The 27,662-nt window shown below is 36.1% G+C and overlaps 1 protein-coding gene across 2 annotated transcripts in view; it reads left to right on the top strand.

Annotated features, from left to right (window-relative positions):
• LOC117603125 (pikachurin) overlaps positions 1 to 27,662 on the top strand; it is a 91,548-nt gene that overhangs the window by 48,609 nt on the left and 15,277 nt on the right. For both annotated transcript variants that reach the window (XM_034321946.2, XM_034321947.2), the window contains exons 6-8: positions 12,715 to 12,916; positions 16,219 to 16,363; positions 23,795 to 23,981. In XM_034321946.2, the coding sequence (XP_034177837.1) occupies positions 12,715 to 12,916; positions 16,219 to 16,363; positions 23,795 to 23,981 (534 nt within the window). The remainder of the gene's footprint in view (positions 1 to 12,714; positions 12,917 to 16,218; positions 16,364 to 23,794; positions 23,982 to 27,662) is intronic.

The following is a 27,662-nucleotide window of genomic DNA, read 5'->3' as shown; positions in this document are numbered from 1 at the left end:
TCGAAGCGTAGACGCGAAGTCGTTGAACGAGGTGACAACGTCCCGTTCTTATTCCCCCGCGTCGAAACAACGTTCCCTTTTTGTGGAAAAAGCAGGAAGTAACGTAACAACAGTTTCCGTGATGACGTGGTGAGAGAAGTCTGTGAAACGAGGTTTTTGCGAAACTCTCCTTCTATACGTTCGAAGTTTGCATAGGTAAGGACGATAAATTTTCTTGTCAGAGGAAATATCTTCTCAACGTATTACACTGGTTAATAAAAAGGATAGACATTACCTCTTTATCGATAAATAATAAATTAACGCGTTGATTAATTACTACATCGCTATTACTGTTATTACAATTTTCACAATATTTTCTTTTCTATTATTCATAATATCCAGTTCCTCTAATTTTCAAAGTTATAAAAAATATTATTTATTGCAAAGGAAAGACACAGATAATATATAGTTTAAAAAGGTTAAAATAGTTACTTGGTATAATGCTATTTCATGTTTCTCTATTGGAGAATGAGAACAGGTACTGCTGAAAAAGTCGTTCGCTTCTATTCGCAAGATATATATTTCTCTCGCGATATTTTTTCGCCATCGCCGTATATTTCCCGTCGGAATAACAGTAATACACTGTTTTCCACGTTGAAGGATTAGTATCCGTAGGTATATAAATTGGATAAATGTCAAAAATGAAAATTAAAGAAGTACTAGGAACCAGCCATGAAATTTAAACTTTGAAATTTTTTAATTCGATCAAAACGAGGCAAAGTTTAAAATTTCTTACACCATGAAATTTCTTTATCTTGATCACAAGCTGCCAAAGCTAGTTTTCATCAAGATCTCGAGCTTTTTCACGAGCTTCATCGAGTCTCCCGATGCGTCTCCACGCGTCTAGACGACTCACGGAACAGCGAAGAGGGGCCAGGGGCAATCCTTTGGCCGCTCGAAAGAAAAGCTTCGTGACGAGAACAGGTGAGAGGGTTGGTGAGATCAACGACCTCGCTGGGCCACTTCCGGTCGCCAGCCTTTTTTACTCGTGCAATCGCTGTGCACAAACTAGAACAATTACCCACATGTACATTTTAAAACATGTGAAGTTGGAGTTATTCATTCAGTTGGCAACCAGCCATTTTGTATTAAAAATTATTATGAAATCTTTATGCGGTAATTTCCTTCAGATTTCAACCCTTAAATTGACATATCATGTGCGCTATTTTGCGAAACTTTTATGTCACGAAATCATGCCTGACTTTCGACATTTCAAGCAGATTTAATCGATGTGGTCGTTAACCCAGATTATTTCGTTCAAAAAGGGCACATTAACGAAAAGTTTACGTGGTCATTTTCATAAAACTTTGGGCTTTAAACTGATGTAGCATAAGTGCCATTTTATGGTACTTTTATGTCATGAAATAGTATCAGAGTTTCTGTAGGTCGAAATGCGGCACAGTTGAATATTGTGTTATTAACCTAGATTATTAATGAGATAGTATTGTTCAGAGAAGGGATGTTAATGAAACGTATATGTAGCAATTTTCCTGAGGGTTTAAGCTGTAAATTGATGTACCATATTTGGTATTCTGTGAAAGTTTTATGTCATGAAATCTATTAGACTTTTTGGATTGTAAAATCACCAAGATTAATTTTCAAAGAAGTAAAAAGTATTTGTCTTCTTCGTTCCACTGAACTCGAATAAAAAATTACAAAAAAATCAGAGAGAAAATATCTTTTCTTTGGTGAAAATTTCCCGGTCAGTGGAGATATCCGGTAGTTTGTATTCGGTTGGCATCACTCAGGAAGGCTGCACTGCCCGAAGCGAAGTGCTGCCTCTAATTATCCGCTGACCTAACGAACAACCACGTTTCTCGCATCGTCGAAATATCAGCAGCCATTCGAGCGTGTCGTCCTCGAATTCCTGGGCGCAAGAAGCTCGCGTTTTATGCGTCGAGCGCGACAAGAGCACGCGTTCCATTAGAGCAAGTTATGATGATTAGGCGACACGGTTCTTCTCGGAGGGCCAACGAATCTCTACGTGAATATGTACATGGACTTTCTGCTGTTTTCTGTGAATTGAAAATGAAATTGAGTCGATTCAGGGAAAATACTGTTAGCTGGATTTTAGTATAAATGAAAATCTTCAAAATGTATCAAAGTAATATGAGATAGGATTAACCCTTATAATTTCCTATAGAACCTTACAGAAAATTAAAAAAATGTGGTAAATATTATAAAATGTATCAATCTATAAACGACAGCATTGAATTAGAAACCGAGTATAATACACGGAAGGATTATCACGAAATTCACGGTGTTATCAATGCATATTTCAAAAGAATTGCAGGAATATAGATTTGTTCAAGGCAGTATTATTACACTGATAATGTGACAGTTGAATAACGTGTATACGCTCGTTCGCTTATGCTGCATGCACTTTAAGCGGAAGACACTATTCAATATGTAAACCATACATATAGGATAAGACGTACACGTGCATACGAATATGTCGATGAAGTTTCTTACACGTCGCTGCTTCTCGTCGTTCGTGATCAGCGTTTAACTTGCGAGAGTGCGAATTATAGATAGAACAGCGATATCAGTGAAATAATCTTAATAATCAATAGGTAGTTACTAATTGCATCTATTCAACTTTGTATTATTAAAATATATTTACTACTGCTAACAAATAATTAGGCGATAATTTGCTCAGTTAATTGAAGAAACAGTATAAATATATCTGTCTAATTAGATTTTAATTATACCAAATAACAGTGACCAGTAAACTCTTCAACTCGACTACTCCAAATAACGTTATATATATAATTAGCATGCTCGTGGAAAATCAGTGATAATTAAATGCTATTTTGCACAACAGTGATATAAATAGATCTACCTCATTAAACTTTAATTAGCCAAAATAAAAACGAACTTTTCCCACTTCTATTCTGCTTTAATTCTCTTTACTTTTAATTACAAATAGTGTGCAAATGCAAAATTAGCATTATTATAAATATGCCTAATGAAGCTGCCATCGAAAACACGAAATTTCTTATTAATAAATAAAATAATAAACAAACAAATTTCTATCTTTGCATCAATAGATTCAATTAAAAATTTTCTCGCTCGAATTCCTCCGAACACCGACCTTTTATTTCGTTTATCAAAAACGAAAGAAAGGAAACTCGGAAGTTTGTCGTTGAACGGCTGCACAGTCTGTCGAGATCAACAGCGAAAAATTGGCGGGTGCGTTTGACGTGCGCGAAACATGGACGAGGGTGTTGCATTTATGGATCGAGTAGCCTGTTGCAGTTCGGACGTGGCTTTCCTGATCGACGTGGCCGGTAGAAAAGTGTAAAAGAAACGAAAAGGGAGAGAAAAACGAGAGAAAGATGGAGACGAGGGATAGGAAAACAGCATCCGTCGAAACAGTAGGAAGGGTGGCTTCTAACGTAAGGGTGGAACGAGAAAATAATGGAAAAACGTCGTTTGTCGACGCTGGCCATTACAGTCTCTTGTGAGCAGGGTGTTTTTCAGTAAAAGCAAACGATTCTATAGTTTGAAAACAACACCAGATCAATTAAGGGCAATGGACTGGAGAAGTTATGGGAATAGGCAGGAGAAACGTGGGAAATATCAAATTTTCAAATTTGGTAATTTGATAATTTAGAATCTTGGAAATTGGATAATTTGGTAATTTAGTAATTTGGAAATTTGAAAATTTAGAAATTCCGTAATTTGATAATTAAGAAATTTGGATATTTACAAATTTGGTAACTTGGAAATCTGGAAAATTGAGAATTTAGAAATTTAGAAATTTAGAAATATAAAAATATCAAATTTTCACTGTTATACTAGCATTAACATGTTAATTTGACAATTCCACCCGATTTCGTCCAAAATCTCCCGCAGACCTCGCTAGTTATTATTTACTTTTATCCCAGTTTTTACCATCCATGTTAACCGGTATACGTGTTCCCTGGTTTTTACGTTTCGAGGCCAGGTTCATTTCAACGTGCTGTGGCTGGGCCGTTCGTTTCATCGGTGACCAACTTTCATCGCGCAGTTACGGGGGAGTTATAATAACGGGCTGGCAATAAACCATGTTTATTACTACCCTTATTATAACGCACACACCGAGTAAAGTACGGTACAATGAGTTCCATGGTATGGAAATACCGTTTCCACTCCCTTTTCCTCAAGAAGCGCTCTGTTTCTCTGAACTGTATAGGAAAAGATAAAAAAGATTTAATGATCGACTGACCATTAAAAACGCCCCGTCTGCATGATATTAAATAAAACGAAGAAACGGCTTCTTATTAATTTTCACCCGTTCGTTATGACGGTCTGTGGTACATTTTTCAACAGAAAATTAAAAATTCAACCTGTGTACCACTTTACAACTATTTCAATTTGAATACAAACTTCATATCCATTTTGGAGATTTAATTTCGCAAGATTAAAAATCGTTTAGACGCACCGTTTCACGGCATTATTATTTTCTCATTTTTCACGAAAAAACTTGATTTTAGGAAAAATCATCTCCAGGATATTTCCACGGTGCTATTATTTATACACGCGGTACGAGCCTGGGAAAAATTCAATTTTCCCGCGAACGTGACTAAAGCTAAGAAAAACGATATTAAGCGACGCTTGAACCTTGTTACCGACGTTAACACGATTTATAGAAACGCTGCGCGCTCGTCGCTGTTGTTACGCGTCGCGACACCAGCTAGGCTCGTGTTCCACACCGGATGAATGTATGTAAGGGAACAATGGGGCGAAGATTGGGGAACGTGCGAAAAGGAAGCGAACACTCGGGGCCCCGCGGCCTAATGCAGTTGAAAAGCGTATCCTCTCGCATTTTACTTGCCATCCGGCATCGATCCACATGAATGGAATTATTCGCGGAGCCAGAACCGGAATCGTGTTAGACGGAAGTCGCTTTTGTCTATCGATGCTAGTGGAATGTGAATAAGGAGCAGTTTTTCGAACAAAAGTCTTTATTGTTGCTGTGTAATTTATGCTGTTGATATTGAATTATTTTAAAAGGTTCATTTTTGTTTTCCAAATATTTGTAATTTGTAAGATGTGCATAATTTCCACCATTCTTTTTCCTCCACGTCTCTGGTATCATATTGCAACTCTTCTAAGGGATGCACTAGAGAAATTCTCTTTATCCGTTGTCTCGCGTTACCCTCCGTTACCTCCAATTTCTCAAGAATAAAAAAGGGGGATGAAAGAGGAGCAAAGACGGCGGAACGCAGTGTCCTTGGGTATTGTGGCCAGCATAATGCAGCAGCCTCGTGCAAACACAATTTGTCGCGTCACAGCAGATAGTCAATCGATTAGGATGCGCCACTGGTGCACATGCGACAGAGATTACCGCTATTTCGGTACTGTTTACAGTTTCCCCATAATTCCGACACCTAACGAGTCGATGCCTCGCTCCAATTAGACCCAATGCCGATTAGTTACACCATCGTCACGAGAATTCCATTCTGCATGAGAATTTCGTCTACTGACCGTCTCGTTCATAGTTGGCTTCCTCCTTCTCCCTGTCTGCTTCTCGTTTTGACCCGACACCTGGTCGACGGGGTAGGTTTTCAATTTGGGGTGACATTGGGGCGCGTAGGATGTCACGAGGGATCGATTTCTTTTAATCGACGGAGGGTGGATAGAGTGGTATCCTTTGAAGTGGACAGAGGTAATTTCTGAAAATCTCACGTCAATGTTTTTCTATTGGTTTGTAGTAATAAAAAAAAATGAACTTTTGCGATTTCACCTTTTCTCTATCTGTCATAAAAATTATATTTCGAGGCCTTCTTAACAGTGCACTGGGGAATATATTAAAATTTATCAAATTCACTTTAATTCAGTTTATTGAAAAATTTTTCATTTCTCCATTTCCACCTGTTTTTGCAATAATCGTGTAAAATAAGTATCTGGACACCGGTAATCTTTCCAGCATTAGCTTTACGACGACATTAAAATATTCAAATGAACGTGAACATGAAATACAAGGAAAAGCAAACAATGTTTCAATGTTCATCCCGTACTCCCTGTAGGCAGTATGCCGTAATGGAATAATCTCCAGACCAAAGCAAAGAAAATCAGCTTTTCCGGACGAACGGTGTACGCTTGTGAAATCCCACTTAAATCCATCATACCGCCTCAAACAGTTTCCACGGTGGAAAAACAACGAACCGCGCCGCGTCGGTCAGACGAGGCCGGCCTCGTCTTCTCAATTTCGCTGTTGTACGGGCAGAAGCAGCGTTGCAATGGTTCATCGCCGTTGTTTTTCCTCGTTAAGTGCAACCAAACTATCCCGGGCCGGCTAACCGGAGGGCTAGAAAAATGCCACGGGGAAAAGTTTCACGGCGAACCGAACCGTTTGCCTCGGCTATTTTCAGACCGACTCGTGTAAACTTGCCGTATAACGTCGTTCAAACACAGCTTATAATCACGCTGTTTCTTGCCTTGTACGATAATCGCAATGAAATGTTCATTATTTCTTTTTAATGCAACCCTTTAATTTGCTATTTAGAATTATTTTGTATAATTAAATTAGATAATTATCAGATAATTTTATTATTTCTGTTATGGAGAATACATAATCATTATGATCAGACAAGTAAAATAGACCGAAAGACAGCCTAGTAATTAGGCAAGTAGTATAGCCAAGAGTATGTCAGACAAGTGGTATAGGTCAATATATTGTTACTCCAGTAGTATAGGACGAGCGGTCAGAAAAATGAAATAGCATGAGTATATTATCAGATAAATATAAATAATTAATTCAGTAGGAAAATAGTAATATATCAGCAAACAAATAAAATACAGTGAATAAGTGAGCAGATCAATAAATGGTCAGACAAATTACATAGGAAAGTAGATCTTTTCCAGATTCGGAGTTTCTCATCTTACTTAGAAACCAAGTACTTTTTTTTCTCTTAAAATTTTCAATTAAAAATAACTACCTACCATGTTTTCCAATAATCTCGTCATAAAGCTAATGCAAATTGCCTGAAGGAAACAAGTGCAGGTTGTTGGCAAGAATACACATGGAGGTAGCACTGCGACGTCTCGAACGGAAGTTCCATTGTACGAAGCGTGTTTGCAAATTTCTTCTGATTACTTGGCTGCGTTCTCGCGGCTTTCTAGGACGTTGGCACTGGTTTTCGCATCGAGACATCGATGTTCAACGTCCCTCGTAGATACGTACGACGTGCCGGGCTAATTTCGTTCGATGATCCCTGGCAAAACGCCACTAGACTCGTTCTTACCCTTTTATGGCGTCTGCCATCTTACCTCCCTTATTACCACCATTGCTACTTACTTTTACGCAAACCGAGAGATGCTAAAGAATTTTCAGTCTGAAAGTTGTTATTATTTCTAAACTTTAGATTAAAACATGTATAATCATCATATCGGACTGGTTCACACGCTAAACTGGGATATTAATCAATAATGCGGGCGATAATTTCCGGTGATAATTCTCGAGAGAAAAGGGGCAGCATGTGTTTCTAATGGACCATCGATATAGCATACGATTATTGGCGGTGTCCGTGTCACAGCTCGCTGCCATCCAGTCTGTTAATTGTCAGCGACAAGTGGAACTAATTATTAAGCATTTCATGCTACGAGTTCGTGCGTATGCGCTCATAGTATGCACCTTGCACGCGAAATTCTTGAATTAAAATCCGAATAGATTGTTTACCTCATTTACATAGTCCTATGCCATATAGACTTGTCATATAACAAACAATCTATAAATGAATTATTACAAAATTATAATAAAAAAATGGAATAATTTGTATAGAGGTTGTGATACGAAAATAAAAATATATTTCGTCACTTCATCGTTCATTTGGACGTCAGAGACACCTTCGCCCTTTCACGAACCCTTTCGCGAAGGGTCCATGGGATTCCAAACCAGTTAAGGGGTCGGAAAAGTGCACTTTTGCCTATGGTTTGTAGCGGGAGCGTGTTCAAAAACCATTATCCCCTACGGTAGAATTGCGCTGGGCTGGCATTAATGGAGCCGAGCAGAACGACCCTTCTGAAGCTGAAAATATATCCGACGCTCTTTTCCCGCCGCTGAATTTTTCATCGCGTCGCGAACACGCGGCTATTTAGCCTCACGCCGACGATCGTAGCTGCGAATCTCGTTGCGAGAAACACGAAACCCCTCGTCTTCCTCTTTTTTTTTTTATTTATTCCACCCTTTGCAGTCCTGAATGTGTTTTATCGTCACGAAATTCGCAGGGTCTGTAACCCTTTCGCTGACGTTGTTCCTTTTGATCGTCACCCCTTTCGATATTGTTGACGATGGCTCAGGAGTGTTCTTTGTGCAGGGTGTAACATTCAGATGATTCTTTTTAATTGTAAAGATACGATGAATGTTTTTCACACCCTTTGATGTTGACTTTTCATTCAAGAATAATGGGGAAAATATGATGAAAAATCGTGAATTTATTTATTTTCTTTTACTGATTTAATATTATAAAAATATTTTAATGAAATTTTAGATTTTTCATTCGATATTAAAATTTTAGAATACTTATTAACAATTTGAAAAAAGACACGAATACTTTCGCAGTTCATTTACTTCAAATTACGTTAACCCTTTTCTTACACTTTCATGTGTCCGGAATGTTTGCGAACGAGAAAAGAAACGGCACGATTAAACGGGGACGAGATAATCTAGAGTAAGTGGAAGGGTAGGAAAACAGGGTAGAAGCATTGTTTAAATTAAATTGAGCAAAACCAGGAATACCGAATCCTCGAGCAACAGAAAGAAATTGGCTTTATTTACTGCTACACTTTTGGAAGGCAAGAGACCTGCTTCCTATTTATTTTCCATGGCTCTCTATATTAAGTTCTTCTATATTCTACCTTCTCTTTACTATATTTTTGTAATTAATTAATTTTTTAGAATTTTCTTGACGTACGTCAAATTATATTTTTCTCGTTTCTATATTTTATTTTCAATTCACAATTTAAATAACCTAAAATAATTTCAAATAAATTATGGATATTTATTATTTAATTAATATATTTTATCTTGAATATTTAACAATAGATTGCAAAATTGAAGTTCTGAATAATATTTATAATGAAAACCCAAGAGTTTAAAACAATTAACCCGTATTGTTATAAAAATTTCAAATATTTTAAAATTAATTAATTAATACAGTATCAGATGATTAGAAAGCACATATTGTTATTCAAGGAGTGATCTTTATTTATTACTAAGTATTAATATAATACGTTTCAATCGAGTGCGATTGAAAAAAAAACAGTAGCAACATGTGCGATTGATTTTCGTTTAATTACCATGGTGAAATGAATTTCTAAAAGCAAACAGGAAAACCTTTCATTTATCGATTGTGAACACACGAATAGGGGAAGCAGGTTTTAATTATATCGAAGCTTTCAATTTAATAAGCTCCATGTTAATTCGGTCTGTTTCAATGGAAAATCTTATTAAATGTATGGAAACGGGCTCGTTTTCGAATTCATTGCAAAGCAAAATCATGTCAAACTCTCATTTGCCTGTAGGCTCCAGTACGAGCTGTAATTTTCGATAAACCAGCTCTAGTTTTGCATAATTAACCGTCACGTTAAATCGATACTTACTCGCGTACGTCAGTTACTTTAAAGACCCCTTTCCACCTGATTTTGTACGTTCAATCTTCCCTAACAAGTCTAGAAAGAAAGTAGGTTCGTGCCGATAATAGTTGTGAAAATAAAAATTTATTTGAAAAGCAAAATATTAAAAACATCACTGATTAATATTTTTCTCGGAAATAATAGAAATATGGAAAAATGAAAGAGAACAGAATTTTGTTATTTTTATTATATTTATTGGGTAATTTAGCTTGAACAAAGAGTATTCTATACAGAAAAGATTTCAAATGTGAAGATCTTTTCTATAAATGATGAAAGACATCTGAAATGTGTCGTCCCTTTAAATAAGCATTACCTTCTCTGACAAAATAACTGGCTACCCTATATTTCAACGGTTTTATCGCGATCAATCCGCTTAGATTCGACGAGTGTACTAGGATCAGCCGCATTAGTAGCGGACAAGAGCCTTAGCGAATCTCCTTTCAAGGAAATTTCACGTTTTAAATCGTTTCTTATAGTATCTTCCTTCCACTTCATTTTTAATGCCACAATTCTAGAATCTCAGATTTATAAAATCTCCAAAGTTCAACAACATTTCTAAGAGACATGGCCCACACCCAAAAGATTCTAATTACGCTACTAATTAATGATTCATTTATAACTGATTGCTATCTGAAATAATAAAGATAATTATTAACCATTGTGCTGAAATACTATTCAATAAAATTCGAAGCTACTTTGCAATATACTTGGATCTGATCTCAAGCCAAGTACTCGACTTCACCATCTTCTTGTTCCCGTTAATTTGCATAAAGACACGCGGAACAAGCTTGGTCGTCTTGTCGCGTCGTCGACAAGGATCGTTCGTTGAAAGCTCCTTGGTTCGTTCTGATCGAGCGCAATTTAGAGCGTCACGAGCATCTCGCACGGCTCAGCGAGCCTTAAATTGACCGCGTTTTCGCGTCGGGAATCGTATTAACCGGTCAGAGCTTCCGTTTTCGCCCACAGTTTGTATGCAAATATCGCGAGGATGGTTCGCCCATGGGGTACTGAATATTCTTTTTCTCCCATTCCAGTGTGAAACACTAAACGACCAGGTGAATTTAAAGCTTGTTAGCGAGTAAAATGAAGCGTGAAATACCCGAAGACGCAACGATGGGCTTAATTGAATTGCTTTAATGGAATATTCGCAGAAAGGGATATGGGATTATTATTCATTTTTTCTTTTATCATTAAAATAAAAAAATTTAATGCTTCATGGAAAGTAATCTTTGATGAGTAAATTAATTTTCCACCCTTATGAAAAGAAATATTTTATTAAAAAAAAAGAAGAAATAGTTTTTCGCTCTTACCAGGAGAAAGATTTTATTTCAGAAAAGAAACTGATATCAAAGGGTAGGAATAAATCCATGTTACAAAATTCTTCTTAACTCCAGCTCTTCGACTGCAACTCTTTGAAAGTACTCCTGGCTTCAAACTCCCTTGCTCCAACTAAACTGAACTGCAAACTAAAACCGCTTTCCGATCTCGCCACGATCCTAAGAATCCATTTAGACACCGATCTTGCTCGAAATCGTATCTCATGTCCTAGTTACTCGATCTCTCCGCTACTTCACAAACTTTCCATTCGCACGCTCCTGTACCACGAGAACAAGCCTTATTCACACCTAAAGTAACTTCAATTCGGCTTATGATAGAATTAATCGAGCACTGCGTTTCTACGATAGAATTTCATATTTCAATGGATTTTTTTCTCATTAAAAATAAATCATTGAAATATTAAATTGGCAAATAGATTTGTAAATTTTTATATGGAAAAAGAATATAAAAGTTGCAAATACCATACTACAATCACCATAGAATACAGAATAAACGTTGCAGAAAAATACGATTTTCCCTCGAAGGTTTCTACCCGTAAGAGTGTATGAAAAAAAATATCGTTGAAATTCTATCGAGCTGTCTAAACGGTGTCGGTGAACCGCAGTCATGTAACGCCGCGACGCTTGCTAGTGGAAACTCGTCGATCGCGACGCCTTTCTGTTTGGCATAGCTTGCAAATCTTCGCGTGCGATAAATCGCACCCCGTGGCCCGGGCTAACTGAAGTGGTTAATTGAAGCCCGAGCGAGGAACTGGTTTTGGCAAACGGCCAAAACGACTGATCATACACGTGGAACAGAAAGGCGAAGTTCGCTGATTCCTCGTCCAGTTGGTAATTAAAATAAAAAAAACAGGAAAAAAAAATCGATAATACCAATTTTCGAGCTCAAACGATAGTTTAGTGGTTAATTGAAACACTTGTCGTGCATTGAGGAACGACAAAAAGAAAATAAAAGACAGTTTTGTTAACTTTAAAAACTAATAATGTTAAGGGTAAATCTAAAAAATAATCGAAATTCACAGAAGTCTATAAAAGGAAAGAACTTTTGTCATAAATAACGCATTGTAACATCGGTAGACATGAAGATCAAGAAATATTATTACATTTGAGAGTGGTAGAAGCGCAAGTTTTTCCATTTCTCGTGTCCGTCTGATTTATAACCAGCCTTGTGTACCCAAGCATACAACTATCAGGGCCCTTCTTCTTCTATGTACCGTACTGTTTCCTTGACTGATAGTCGACCCTAAATGGACGAGGGTAAAAGACATCCCTTAAGCCTGGCTCGTCCCTGGAATTCTCGATTCGACTTTCACCATATTTCTTCGTTTCCTTGGATGTCTCGAAAGGGGAGAATGGAGGTTCCTTCTTCAGGTTTATGGGTGTGAGGGGCAATAATTAGAAGTAGATAAGTGAACAGCTAAAGGGCCCTTGTAATTTGTATAGAATTGGGGAATGGTAGAAGTTATTACAAGATGATGGTGGTTTACTGGTTGAATTAACTTGTTGCTCGATAACATTTACGGTCACTGGTGTGATTAATTAAGATTTATATTTAATGATAGGTATCGTGAGATTCAGAATTTTTGAATTACAATTATATGCAATTTTGTTTTTTTATCAATTTTAATCGCTAGCAAATTCTTTTTTGGAGCCTTTTCTGATATTAAGGCGTGAAAATAACAACGAGTCTCACTAACGATGGTAATTTTTATTACAGAGTCAGAGGTGAGATCGCCCCGTTTCACTGGCTCTAGTTGGCTGGCATTTCCAGCCCTAAAGGCTGCTTACAAGCACGTCCAATTAGAATTGGAATTCCGACCGGAAGCCTGGGACGGAATTCTGCTGCTCGCAGGCGAGAGGGATGATCTTCAGGGTGACTTCATGGCCTTGATACTACATCACGGTTTCATCGAATTTAGGTAACGACATTTCTCCTTAATTGTACTCTTCCTGTCAAGGGTGCAGATTCCGAGGGTACAGATTCAATTTTTTTTTTCTTATTAAATAAACGATGTTTGAGGTGGATAAGTAGATTGCAGAGTAATTTGGAAATTGAGTTTGTTCTTTGGAGGAATTGTGAAGGAACTGATTTTTTAAGAATCAAAAATAATTGTAGCTTAAAAATTGAAATATTATTATTTTTACAAAATAATTATCAGTATCGATTTCAAGATAAATTAAATGCGATAAAATTTAATGGATGCAAATGAACGTCTTTGGTGTCGGCGGATGAGCAACGAGAATAGATAGGTATCTTCTATTCCAATTTCATCAAAGTTTATCGATCACATGCTGGCGATGGACTGTTGCCTCGATAGAGCAACTCGTTCTGCGGTAAATTGAAGTAAATCGCGGCTTCCCGCGAATCCTTTGATGTCCTATTGCTAATAGGGCAATGAGGTTCCAGGGAAACTTTGGTCATACCGAAGGAAGTTGAGGAAAGTTGGCATAATACAACGATGCATGGCGACGGTACAAAGTTTGCGACAAACACTCGACTCATTATATCGTTCCAATCGATTGAACTTTGACGATCTAACGAACGCGTTTATCGATGAAACTTTGATTTCCATTCCATTCTTTCATCTTCATTATTATCAAGTATCTAGGACGTTCAATCATTTGAGGAATAAAAAAGAACATAAATATAACCAATTTCCTTAATAATAATCACGTTAATTGCAATTTTGTATTTAATTTTATTAAAATATTTTTCTATTCTAAAAATTGATCTAAAGAAAAAATGTATAATACTAAAATGATTGGAATTTGAAGAAAGATCGATCTCCTTCTTTGAAATTTTTATTTTATTTTATTTTCATATTAATTATAATAAGGATGAAATGAATTACACGTTTCTAATAATTCATTTCGTGACTCGTATACGAAAAGAAATCTGTCTACGTGACTTGTCATGATTCGCGTGGGTGGCAGGAAAATGTCAAGTACACTTTTTGCCCACGATCGTGGAGAAGGTCAGGGTCGCGATCTTCTTTCCCTAGAGGAGTCCTTAATTATCATGCCGGCTCGCTTATTCGCGTTAAAACTGCGTCTTAGGTCGAGGTAAACGGCTTTCGAACGAACGAACCGCGTAAATCCAACCCGGCATCTCCTTATCCTCGCGAGAGACTCCGACAGGCATTAGTCTCTCAACGGATATCCGGCGACAATGGCTACGAATTGAATTTCTGTCTTCTGCCCCCTTTACGACATCGTGGATCTTTCTCTCTTGCTAATCCCACGATCAACTCGAGTGCAAAACGCGCAGTCAAACTAGCGAGATAGAGAGGTTTAAACTGTACTTTAGACAGACGTGTTTCAGATATAGAACGTTTCCAAACATGTGACAGCTACTGGAGGGATTAATTCAAAACAGTCAACGAAGAACAGTAATTTAACTCTTATCATTCTACCAACAGCAATTTTGCTAAGTAGAATTAATTTTCTTTCACTACTAAATGAAATACATTGTGTATAAATTATGTTGAATCATTGCTTGGGAGATTTCTCAATTACTACTGGCATGCATATTTTGGCATACCTATCAGAGTCGCATTAAGTCAAGGGAATAGGAACAGCGTGGTCAGACGGGTAGAATAAACGACCAGATAAGTAGAACAAGATAGGCGGATAGCCGGATAACCAGAATGGGGATGTAGGTTGTTAGATGAGTAGAATATGGTGATTAGGTCGTTAGGGAAGTAGAATAGGGCTGTATGTGGTCAGACCAATAGACTCTGGATAGTAGCTAATCAAAGAAGTGAAACAGAACCAATAGTACTAAAATACCAGTGTTTATACTAGTACAATAGTAACTGCAAATAGTTATATAAATGAAATAGGATTGTAAGTATTCAAACAAGTAGAATAATCCATGTATGGTCAGACAAATGGAATGTGGAGTTGCAGATAATCGTGCAAGTAAAATAAGTTGTTAAATAAATAGAATATGGTGGATAGAGTAGATTAAAACAATAGATAAACAAATAAGTGATTAGACAAGTGAAACAGGTAGAACTAGTAGAAGTAGAACTAGTCGGGGTATAATCAGACATACTAATAAATCGGCGTATTTTTTCGATAATTTCTAGCACATACATTAAAATGAAAAGCGTATAAGAATTTAATAGTGAAATATGTTTCCTTCCGCTCGGAATTACAATCTACGAGTCGCTCGAAAGCGCATCTTTAAAGTTGCAAACAGCACGCGTGCCTTTCTAGGCGTGCTATTAATTACGCGCTTCGACAGCGCGGAATTTACGCTGTACATAGCGTAACTTGTTAAAATTTCTCGTTACCGAGTCGTTAAACCGTCCAACGGTAATAATTACTGCAACTTAGAATCCGGCTCTTAGCCTCGACTTCTGTCTTTCGTTTTACGAAAACGTACCAGCGTAAACTAAATGAGATAAAATAGATTATTTATAAAATAAATCATTTTTTTCTTTTTATTTATGTCAAGTAAATTCTACAATATCCATTGCCAGGATATTATCGAATGCATCTGCGAAGATAGAATCCCGATTGCTTTAATATCGAATCTCAGCTTTCATGGCCATCCTTGGACCGCTTTCACGATAGTAACATCGACGTTATTACGGTATCGAAAAATGAATCTCGAGATAATAGCGAACGTTGCATCCTATCCTTCGTCGATCCACGTATACGTGGAGGGTTATGAACGAGAGCAATCACACAGCTGAATCGCATTGTTCATTTCAATGAGCCACCCTTTCATTCGACGAAATTTCGCGGATATTGCACGGATTCACGTTAATGCGTGTGAGAAATGTCGCTTCCAAACGTTAATCTCTCTCAATTTCACGCGGTATATTCATTCCATACATTCAGTTGATATCTATTATGTTTTCTGAAATTCTATTCTTCGAATCTCTTCTGCTTTTTAAAAGGAAGTTTTAACTTTGTTTTAAATTATATAACACTGAATTCGTTCCATGTTTTACCAGTAAATTACAATAGAATTTTTTCTGCTATGGAGTTAAAATATTTTTCCATTATAAAAATGATAGATTGAAATTGATTGTGATGTGTCTTTCAATTATATAATTCCCTTCACAATTTAAATCCAAGAAAAAAAAGTGACAAATAAACAATTATAACAAAAATATATATTAACTATTATTTACGATTAGTTTGAAACGATGAAGTTTTGGTGAAAGGTTGTACAAAGTAATAATCTGATGGTATTATTTGTTGACAGGTTCGATTGTGGTAGTGGGGTAGGCACTGTCAGAAGTACACAAACAGTCAGACTGAACGAATGGAATACTCTAACTGTATACAGGCACCGATGGGACGCCTGGATTCAGCTGAATCAAGAGAAACGCGTGGAAGGAAGATCGAAGGTAAGAATACTTCATCCTTTGACTTAGTCGTTGTACTACCGTGCTCGAAGTTAAAAAGAAACGATTGATTATCGATAAAGTCGAAGACAGATTTCTTGGAACGCCAAGTAAATACTCGACTGTCGATTCTGTTGTATTGAGATTGTCAGGGTTTAATATTAAGGCCATCCTCCCTAATAGATGGTATTGGAAAGGAAGCCATAAATTTTCTAAGTTTCTGAGTTTCTAAGTTTCTAAACAGCAGAGTTTCAGAGTTTCTAAATTTCTAATTGAGAAATTACCTAATTTTCTATTTTCTAAATTTCCAAATTTTTCAATTTTCTAATTGCTCGTTTCCCAAATTCTCAAATCTTTGCATTTTCTACTTATTAATTTTTTAATTTTTCAATTTTCTATTCCCCAAACTCCTAAATCTTTTATTTCCTGCTTTTCTAGTTCTTTAATTCTTTAATTTTCTATCAGTCGCTAAAATAAGATCACCAATTACCGAAATTTTCGCTATCATTTATCAAAGAAAATATCTTCTGAGACTGTATAATTTACCGCCCGTTAAACGGGAAGTTTCCCTTTAAAATTCTGGCTCGACTGACGTCTTTGGTAGAGACGAGCAAATCTTTTCACGACTTTCTGTGTACCCTTGCCTCGTTGCACGTCATCGTTATTCACCTGCAATGCAATCCGGCTCACGATACGCGTTTTCCCGGGCCGGCTCGTTATTTTCCAAGGAAATCGTCCGTTTAACGAGCAACACGATTATTGCACACGAATTTCAGCATGTTAATTACCATCTCGTTCACCGGCGACACACTTTCCGTTCGTTTGCTCCCGCTTCGTTTCGATGAAAATCATTTTTACCTTGGAATGATGAAATAAAAAAGGAACGAGAGCTTCGTTGGAAGTGACGGAAATAGAAAGACGAGTTTCTTCGATCGATCGATAATCGATACGACAATTTGTGAGATTGCTCGAACGAATTGATGGATAGCTTCTATTTCACGTCGAACTGAAATTATTCCAGAGAAATTAATGTTCCGTATTAATTTATCAAGTACAGCTGTAAATGGTACAAGCTAACTAAACCTGTTAAGAAAATTCATAAATTTTTAATAAGAGTGATGGTTTTATGAATTTAAAAAATGTATATATTTAATTTGAAGTCCTTTGAATATACGAATATTAAATATTAAAAAATTGAAAATTTAAGATTCAATATAATGTTATAGAATATTATAAAATTATACTAAGCTGTCTTTTCAAATTTGAAAAATAATCTTCTTAGAATGTTCTATGTCATTCTTAGACGTTTCTGTAATAGAAATTTCAACTCTTCGTCACCGTCTAATTCTACTTACATTACTCAATTTCAAATCGATTCCTCTTACTCGATTACATTCCTCCTGGTTATTTCTGATCACGATAGCCTGAACAAAATTACCATTTCGACGTGCTTCGAAATCGTTCTAGATAACATCGCGTTTCGTGGCACAGAATACATTCGCGTGAAAACCCTATGCATTTTCATCCCCCAACGTTTACGAGCCACGGGTCAGACATATAAAGACAGATGGCCAGACGATGAATAGGTGGAACCACGCCCATGAAAAAGAGGAGGCAGACGCATCAAGGGGTTCTGTGTAATCAGTAAAAATGCTGCATTACTTGTTAAAGTTGCACTGTAGTTTGGTGGTGCAAGAAAATCCATTAGTGTGATGTTAATGCCATTCAAAACTTTATGATTTTTTAAGGTTCGAAGTTTCTATCTTACTAATTTTTTAATTTTCTAATTTCCACATTTCCCGTTTTTCTATTTTATAAATATCAATTTTTTAAATTTTCTAATTTCCAAATTTCAGATTTGCAATTTTTTAAGTTTATAAATTTCTAAATCTCCAAGTATATAAATTTTCACGTGCCCAAGTTTCCAAATTCCCAAATTTTCTACTTTTCCAATTTTCCAATTTTGCATCGCTGCATCAGTGGTGAAAGTTGCCCGATAGTTTGTCGGATCGAGGAAATTCATAGTGTCACGTATCGGCTTGTTTATCGATCTCCTCGAACCCCACCGGCACAGGGTGCTAATTTTACCCAAATTTATGGGCGCTGACATAATGAAACTGGGTCGAACGGGTGGCCTGACGTTCGTTGCGTGTACAATTTTATTAAAATTTCTACAACGCTTAGGGAAATGAGATCTGTTGGTTAATTAAAACCTCCTGATCTAATCTTGTGTTTTATCATTGAATACAGTAGGTGTACAATATTTTATTGTACTTAACACGTTGACTACCGTAATGAACATGGACATTTATTATAAGATATATACTGAAATTCTAATTATTAAGAAAAAGAGACAATTAATTCAAAGAGTAAAAAATTTTTTCTGATGTTGAATTTACGAATTACATTGAAAGTAAAGTTTCTATAAATATTCATAGGGAATAAAGTGTCCATGTAAAGTTCAATTTTATTTACATATTTTAAATAGTGAAAAAGATTGAAAATATCAAAGAAAAATATAGTTGATAAGTATACTTTGACATTTCAAATTTTATCAAACTCTAACGAGCTCATTCACGGATAATAAGAGATCCAAACTCTGAAAACTTATGGAAAGATTTTTTTTTCCCTGAACGAGTCGACACGAACAATATTCTACAATTGTTTCACAGAATTTGACCGCGGACGTACTTGGCTGTTTTTAAAGGAGCACTCGAAAGTACTTGTCGACGAAGAAAGTAGTGGCTCTCTCTGTTTCTGCTAAGGCGCCGTACTAACTTCTAACGAAACAATTTGCAAGTCTTATGAGAGCGTCTGAGAGGGAAAGTTTGAGCGAAAAGAAAGAAAGAAACTCTGTATATATACGTGTGAGTTAAAAAGAGAGACTTAGAAAGCAGGTAACTTTTAAAGACTTTTAATTCGACAACAAAATGCGAACCAGCTTGACACTTTAATTTCAAAAAACTTTATTGCAATGTAAAAGACGTGTATAAAAATTGTTCGAGAAAAAGAAGTTCAGGGATGTTGAAGAGCGTGAACGAGCAGCTGAACGCGTCAGAATCACGATAAATATTAAATGAAAGGAATAAATTACAATTTTACGCGTCGCGTTTTTCTAGTTCGCTGCGTTTCACGTTTCTACCATGAGAATTTTCAGCTGTTCGTCACGAAAAGATATTTTTTTTTTATCCCTCCCGTCACGTGACTCTTTCAGATTCGTGTGTCAATTAAAAATGGTCTCGTCGGATACGGTTTTAGTTGATTTCGTGTAACGTTAGTTTTAACGAGACAGTTGTTCGAACAGAACTGAAATTCAAACTTTATCACATTTCGTTCCAATATATGGAACACTTTTTTTTTTTAAACTTTTCAAACTTTATCACATTTCGTTCCAATATGTGGAACACTTTCTTTTTTTTAAACTTTGCAATTAGGAAAATATTCAGTTCTTTTCAAGTATTTTTATAGGTCACTTTCAAGTAGTATAGGTCAATGATATGTCAAAGGCCTCTAAAAATGATTAAAAGTGCAAATATTTAATTTTTCACGGTATTAATATTTGATCAGTGTCATCATAATATTTTTCTCTATTTTATTAAATATGATTACAGTTTGAAAATAATTAGTTCACAAAATTTTCTTAAATAAAATACATTTTTTAACACGAAAGAATATCGAATCTCAGGTCAACGATCGAAGCCCCTCATCCCCGTTGGTGGAACTCGCCAAACAACTGGAAAATCCAACGGATAAAGTGTACAAGCAGGGAATTAATTGCGTATCACGCTTCTCCCCAACGAAACCATAGTACAAAGGGATCAGGAGCTTCCGTTTTAGCTCGATCCACTTCCGTAGAACCTCGAGAAGAAAGCATAAACGAAAGAAACGATAATCAATGGATGGTTTCGAAGACGATCAGTCTGTTTTTCCCTACAGGGCGAGTTTAATTACCTTTAAAATCAGCTGGAGAATAGGTTCGCGAGCTGAGCCGAGGCCACTTTGTTCGGAAGTGCCATTAAGCACTCGGTGTCCTAACGATGGCGTCGTAATTAGAGGAGCCAACCTTCCCTTAACATTCCTGCTTCTTTTCTTTGCCTCTTCTTTCCGACGTTCTTCTTCTTATGTTTCTTCTGCCGCGACATGACTCAAAACAGATGAACCAACCCCTTTTTTACTTTCCCCCGCGTTATACTACGTAACAGGGAAAAGTGTGGTAATTAAAATTTCACCCCTCCTTTCTAACTTCCCTCTGAGGAAAATTTTCAATCTTCTTAATTTTCCTAATTACCTATTTTTCCAACTTTCCTCATTTTCTTAATTTCTCAATTTTCTAACTGTTTAATTTTCCAATTTCAAATTTGGGATTAGAGATTCTGGATATGATACATTTATGTTATCAAGTTTTCCTCAAGAGGAAGGGGTGGCTTATAAGCGAGCATAATTCTTTTTGGAGTAATTTTCTTGTGATACAAAATCATACAAACTGTTCGCTATAGTAGTTTGCAAAATAACCTAAGGGATACATAAAAGTGGTTGTTGAAATGCAAAGAGCGTCGACGACATCGACACGCGCTGGAAATGGCAGCAATTTGTGTGGATTATGCATCTAAGGTGGTTCATATTTGCCTAGTCAACGTCTGAGTGCGACGAGAGTTTGTTGCACCCCCATTTGCTCGAGATTTTGCGTGTATACGCATCGACTATAAACGTGGACCTAGTGGCGCAAATCCTGGCCACCAGTTTCGAAGTTAATGCACTTAAGGGAGTCGCGAAACTTTCAAAGACCCGCGTCGAACCGTCTAGTTCAGCCTGAAAGGTTTCTTCAACCCCCTCTTATGGCGATACTTTTCCTCTGTACAGATTTGAACGAAAAATTATTTCTGTCGAGGAAATTTATTGGTTTCCACCAGACCAGTTTTTTTTAATTTTCTCTAAAAGTTTGTATTTTAAATTAAAGTATCTGGATAGCTTTTGAATAAAAATTAGGAGTAATATTTTATTCTAATAATTTGAAAATAAAAATTTATTTAAGTAAAGTAGTTTTATTATAGATATGATTCATTAATATGAAAATTACAAAGATATTCAAGGTAAAAAGATTAATTATCAGAAAGTACATTTACTCTCATTTTTCAGTCTTTTATCTGAATAAAATATTTAATTCATTAAAATCATAATTCCTGAAAGCAACGAGATATATTTTCCTTTTTCAACTGAATCTTTAGCTTTTCTTTGAGAGTACGTAGAACTACTTTACTTCCTTGAAGAAACATTTTAAAGATACTTTGTTTCTTTAATTAAAAGGGAAACAAGAAATCTTGTTGAACGAGTGACTGGCACGTTTATTCACCGTTAACTTAAAACGAAGAATCCGATTTTTCTTCAAGATTACTTACGAAGTAATGATAACTTGTAATTGACTTTCGAAGTTTAATTTCATTCAATCTCGTGACCGCTTCGTGTAGCTTGTATTCGGCTCGAAACTTCTCCTTAATAATTAACTAGGAATTGAGGCAGTGTTGTTTCGTTTCAAAACAGAAGTTACTGTCGCTAGAAATATCGAGATTCTTGTAAGCGAATTCAAACTTTCGTTAACATTCAATTTATCAGTGCAAGATAATTTCAAGCTTGATTATTTTCGACGGAAGATTAGAGGAATCTGTTTCAAAATAAATTATCATTTCAATGTATTAACAATGGATTAATTTTCAAACATACATTTTTACTAAATATTCTACGCTGCTCAACCTACACGATCAAAAGATGGAGAAAATAATTTCACGTATTTTTCCGCATTCTATACAACACGCGTTTTTCATCAACTTTATATCATCAACGAGATATCACGCGTTCGCAGAAATGAATTTCTCTGCGCGAGCAAATGGCTGCGCTCTCGGTCAGCCCAACATCAAAGAGGAACAGGTTAAATTTGAGTTTCCGAAAGAGCGTGTCTTTTCATAACACAGACCCACGCGAATCTCATTTACGCTGATATTTAGAGGATTTCCGTGTCTCGACGTTAATCGTGGCTCGTTTCGCTGCCGTTGCACATTAACCCTAGAAAGACCCACCCTTGTACCCAGTCATTCATTTCTAATTCTCCTTTTTTAATAACAGTTTTATTCAACCAAAATCACTTATTCGTTGTTGATTTTGAATAATAATTAAAATGAAATAATACAAAGCAGATAAGTCATTTTAATTTTTCTTAACTCTTATCCAAAGGATTAAATCGAACTAATTTGTACACCTAATAGATGGATGATTTTAATTAAGAAAGGTAGAATAATTTTAACCAGTGAGTTCGACGAACTCTCCTTTAGTCTTTCTAGGATTAATTCGCAGCCTTCGTTGAAGCTTCTCCCCGGATGTTTTCGTAATAGACCACCCCGCATACCCTTCCTTCGATCAAAAGATTCGTCGAGTCGGATCAGACGAATCTGGCTAAAGTTCCGTTCAAGTTTTCGTAACTTTTTGCCGGCAGGGAAACATATCGATCCTTCGAACTTTATACAATTACGAACAGCCTATTGGGAAGTTGGTTCGTTGGAAGTCATTTTGCTGATACGTTTTGTCAGGTTTAATGGGGAAAGCTTGTTACCGGGACGGGACGATTAGTTAGAAATCTGTGATAACTTTGAAAAAGTAGAAAATTACAAAAATGAATACACAGAACAAATAGAAAGGAAATTAAATAACAATTGATAGAGATCGAAACAGCGGTTGTGGTAGAAACTATTTTGCGAAAGAAAAAATATTTTTCCACCTATTAGAATGAAATATTAAATCGCTATCACGGTGCAAAAACGTTTAGTTGTGGTCGTGCGAAAACCACTCGTACAACGTCTCTTTCATAAACTCGTTTCGGTTTTTTCCTCGACTACTTCGTTATTGTCCCGCAAAAAAAGAAAAAAAGAAAAAGAATTAAAGCAGCTGGGAAACGTAGTGCTAGTTATTCTCTGACCCGTTACAGAGTCGAGAAAATTAGATGCTCAAGAAACGTGCTTTGTATACTAGCTTCCTTACAACCCTCTTCTGCAGTTGTTAGTGAAAAATGATGATATCAGTTTCGTTGTTGCAATTTTATCGATAAAATATTATAAGAAAAGAAATTCAAGTAAAAAAAAATCTATCATGGAGAATGATTATAACTATTTTTATTAATGAAAGGGTTGAGTGGGCATCTTTTCAGGGGGTGGTAACTCGGGCAAATCTAAACAAGTAATTAATATTTACTCGAGATAAATTTGAAAATTTGACAACAAAGATCGAGCCAAGAGAATTGGCAAAATTTCCGGAAGTGTATTCGTTTCGTAAAGTTCGTACGAACGCAATCAAACTTAGCGAGATAGAGGCTTTCGTATAATAGATCGTCGTGAATTATAACAGCTTTTCACGGTTGCATAAATTGGACTGTTCTGAATCTGATTTCAGGGCTTGTTTGCGAGGATTACCTTCCGCGAACCGCTGTTCGTCGGCGGGCCCGGAAACACAACTGGTCTCGACCGGCTTCCGGTGAGAACCGGATTTAAGGGTTGCGTCCGGCATCTGGAAGCCAATGAACACCGCTATCGTTTCCCTCTTGCACCGCAGGGTGACGCTGCCAATGGTTTCGACGTTGGTGAGTACAATTCGTTAATTAATTATTATTCTCGTAGGAAGTAACCTCTTTACTCGACCTACAATCTTTCTTTAAATGAAAAAATATACATTACCGTAAATTTCTTCGTTGGAAAGATTTTGAATACTAAACGAATTTTTCAAATATTATGAAGTGGTAATCTACGTTCTCAATGCATCTTTGTTATAACAAAATAAATTTTTTAAGTGTAATATTAAAAACTGCAAAAAGGGTGTTTATGAAGAAAAATTTATTTTATTTGGTTTTCAAAAATTCAAATAGATCGGTGTTACAATTATTGACCATTATAAATCTGATAGAAAATGGTAAGACACGTGACAGGTGAAAATAAAGTACAGATTAAAAGTTGCCGCGTTTCCGTTATCTTGAAACGGCAAGAAACGGGCCGATACCGTTCTATGGACTTCCAAATCTCCATTGAAAGTCTGAAGGAGATACGTGTAATCCCCTGAAGCGTAACCTCTCGGGAGATAGCCTTTAAAGCTGTTCTCGGTTTCTGTCCAGACGATAGACGTCCGACCACTCCGTCACACACATCTCCATTCTCGGCCAGAATGCACAATACATCAAAGGAGCACATTCTTAGGACCAATGCATTTTTTGGTCCTCAACCGACCGTCTTTCCTCTTTTCTCCTCACGGAGAAAGACGAGCTACGCGGTCGAAAAAAGAGGGTAAAAGGAAATGGTTCAGATGATATCAAAGCAAATCGCCTGTACGTCTCCACTCGTCGCGAATATTCTCTCTTTTGAAGCATTCGTGTTCCTTGCTTCCCATTCTTCGGATAAGTAAATTATTTTCTCTCGGTAGAAAAAGTGCTCGAGTTAAAAATAATTACTTGGAGCTTCGAGAAATATTGTTTTTCATTTTGTTAATGACTTTCATTTTTATATTATTATAGAAATGGTATTTAAGTATTGATACAATGATTTTTTCTAATAATTTTCAAATCATTATTAAGAGTCAAAGTATTAATTATCTATTAATTCTATCGATTGAAATTTGTTACCATGTGTAATCGGAACTCAAAATGTAATTTCAAATTTTGGATTTAGAAAGTAAAAATGTCCACGGAATAACGTGGAAACGTAATACACTCAAATCGTTTCACATTATTGACCCATACGGGATCGTGATTCCAGTGGGCCAACAATTGCGGGGATAAAATATTACGCACCATAATTAGGTACTTCAAAGTTACATTTTCGTTCGGATGGAGGAAGCCACGTTATATTGGCTGCTCGAATTAACAGCTATGTAGCCAACACACAACAGGTGTCACATAAATTTAGTTAGAAAAGCTTCATTGTATTCGATGTACCAGGAAATATCATCTTCCTGAAATTTCAATTTTCACCCCCGTTGAATGAAATTACAATCATACCATAATGTATAAAATAATGTTATTAGAAAAATATTTGTGCACAAGTGTAAATGTGCAAATAATAATTGTACAATTACAAAGTAACTCTTAAAGAAGAAAAGGCTCGAATTTCTTTGTTCTTTCCAAACGATTGATCAACGTAACACCAAGATATCGAACAGTGTAGATGTATAGATCGAAATGCATCGGCTTAAATTCAACTGGAAAGTGCACTTTTGCGCCGGCTAATTAGTTAACGATCAAAGTCGTGACGAGAGGGTATCGAGCGCGTCGTCGCGTTAATTATCAAGTGTTAATCAATTACCGTGGCAGCGTCATCGTGCCACGCCATGTCGAGATTCCTTCGACAAACAAACTGAATGGCCCTGTCATCGCACCCTCTTTTTTGCACGAAATAAACTCGAAACGATAGGTCCATTATCGAAGGAAGAGTAATTATCACGAGGATCGTGTTTATAACGTGACTCGACACTTTATTCGATTCTCGATATTTTGTAGTCGAACGGTATGGGAAAAACAATTATGAGAACGCAATAACGAATAATGAGATTCTCATTTTCAATTTTTCATTTATTATGTAAATTTACGAATTTTGTGAAGGATTTTCAAATATTTTACAGTAGATATTTTCCATTTTTCAATAAACTCTCGCTATATTGCCACTCTTTACATTACATTCAAATCATAAGCAGTCTACCATTTATAAAACAAAGAAATTAGTATGCAATAGCAGTTTCCTTCTGAACGATTCCGTTTCAAGCTGTTTCAAAACTTTAACAAGGGAGTTAAGAAGGAAAGAAGTCGCTGAAACAGAAACGGAAACGGAAATGCATGAAAGAAGGAAATGGAAGAAACTTCTCTAACCGCATTCGTTAAAACAAAAAAATCAAGTTTCGAAGCAGAAGACCATGAAATTCTAAAGAAATACTTTGTCAGGTGATTCTAAAATAGAATCTTAAATTATTTTCTCGTATCTTAAGGCCATACTTCTCATTTGAGGACATCAATCAAAAGATTTCTAAAATTGTTGCAAAGTGAATTTTAAAAGTATTTCTTATAATAATAATTTTATTATTCAGTCAATCTTTTTAAAAGATTAAGATTTTTCATGACACAATCTTTATCAAATTTCGCAGTGGACTAATTAAGTTACTTTTATTAGGTTTATAATAAATTTATAATATTTTCTTTCTAAACGAAAGTAGTTATTTCTGACGAGGACAAGGGGTTGGTGAACTCACCGCCAACCGAGATCACTTCGATCGAAGTTTCCCAATTTACTCGTTGCTTTTTTCCTCTATTTCTTTCCTGCCAAACGAAATTCCCTATGCATTAGCGAGCGTGGAGGAACGAACGTAGACTTTGTGAGTTTCGAGACGTGATACGTTATCGGCTGAAGCACGCATTAAATTTTCGACGATGCTGGAACTTTTTTCCAAAAAAAGTTGTGATCCACTTGTAAAACGAATGAAAGGTCGACTAATCAAACCTTAAAACGCGTGGAAAAAGATTCTTTATGAAATTGATAGAGCTTATTTTTAAATCCCTCGTCATGGTTATTATAAAAAGGCGAAAAGGTCATAGCTTATTTTTAAACATTAATTGCCGTGGATCACTGGCGATTTATCCTTTCAATTTTGTATAATTAAAAAAAATAATAAAACGCAAATGTTGAATGGCGTTAGTATTACAATATTTTTCAATGGAATATTAATTTTTAATCTTTTTTATAAAATATTTAAAATTCATGAAAGTAGAAATGGAATCTTTGCAAGGTTTTTTCGTCCCTGAACAGAAGAGACATTTTTTCAAATTCAAGTACATTGAGTTAGAGTATATTCGAAACTGAAAAAAGAAGTCGACGTCAGACATTCGCATTATGTCCCTTGCGAGCATCAACAAGAACTCCTGGCGAAAGTTTCAGGATGTTATTAAGAAAAGTTGCGAAGACAAAGGAGGACGCGTTCGAGGAGATGAAAAAAAGTAACTCCCGAGGAATTCTTGGCCGGTCTAGATTTAACTAGATTCACGAGGGAGCAGGTGAAAAGCAACTTTCCCGTTGCTTTCGAAAGAGAAGAAGTATTTCGAGCTAGCTTACGTTCGCACATATTGATCGCCACTTTAAAGGAGAACCGAGTCGAACAGCCTACTTGCGATAAGAACTTAACTTCAATTTAGGTGAAATTGGATTCGTTAGAAAGTAATTGCTTCTTGAAAATTTTTCTATCAGAAGAATATCTACTTTTTCTATCAGTTGCGTTTATAACACAAATTTTA

This window comes from Osmia lignaria, chromosome 12, assembly GCF_051020975.1.
Source record: "Osmia lignaria lignaria isolate PbOS001 chromosome 12, iyOsmLign1, whole genome shotgun sequence".
NCBI classification, from domain to species: Eukaryota; Metazoa; Arthropoda; class Insecta; order Hymenoptera; family Megachilidae; genus Osmia; species Osmia lignaria.
This window is presented reverse-complemented; position numbering and strand designations above follow the sequence as displayed.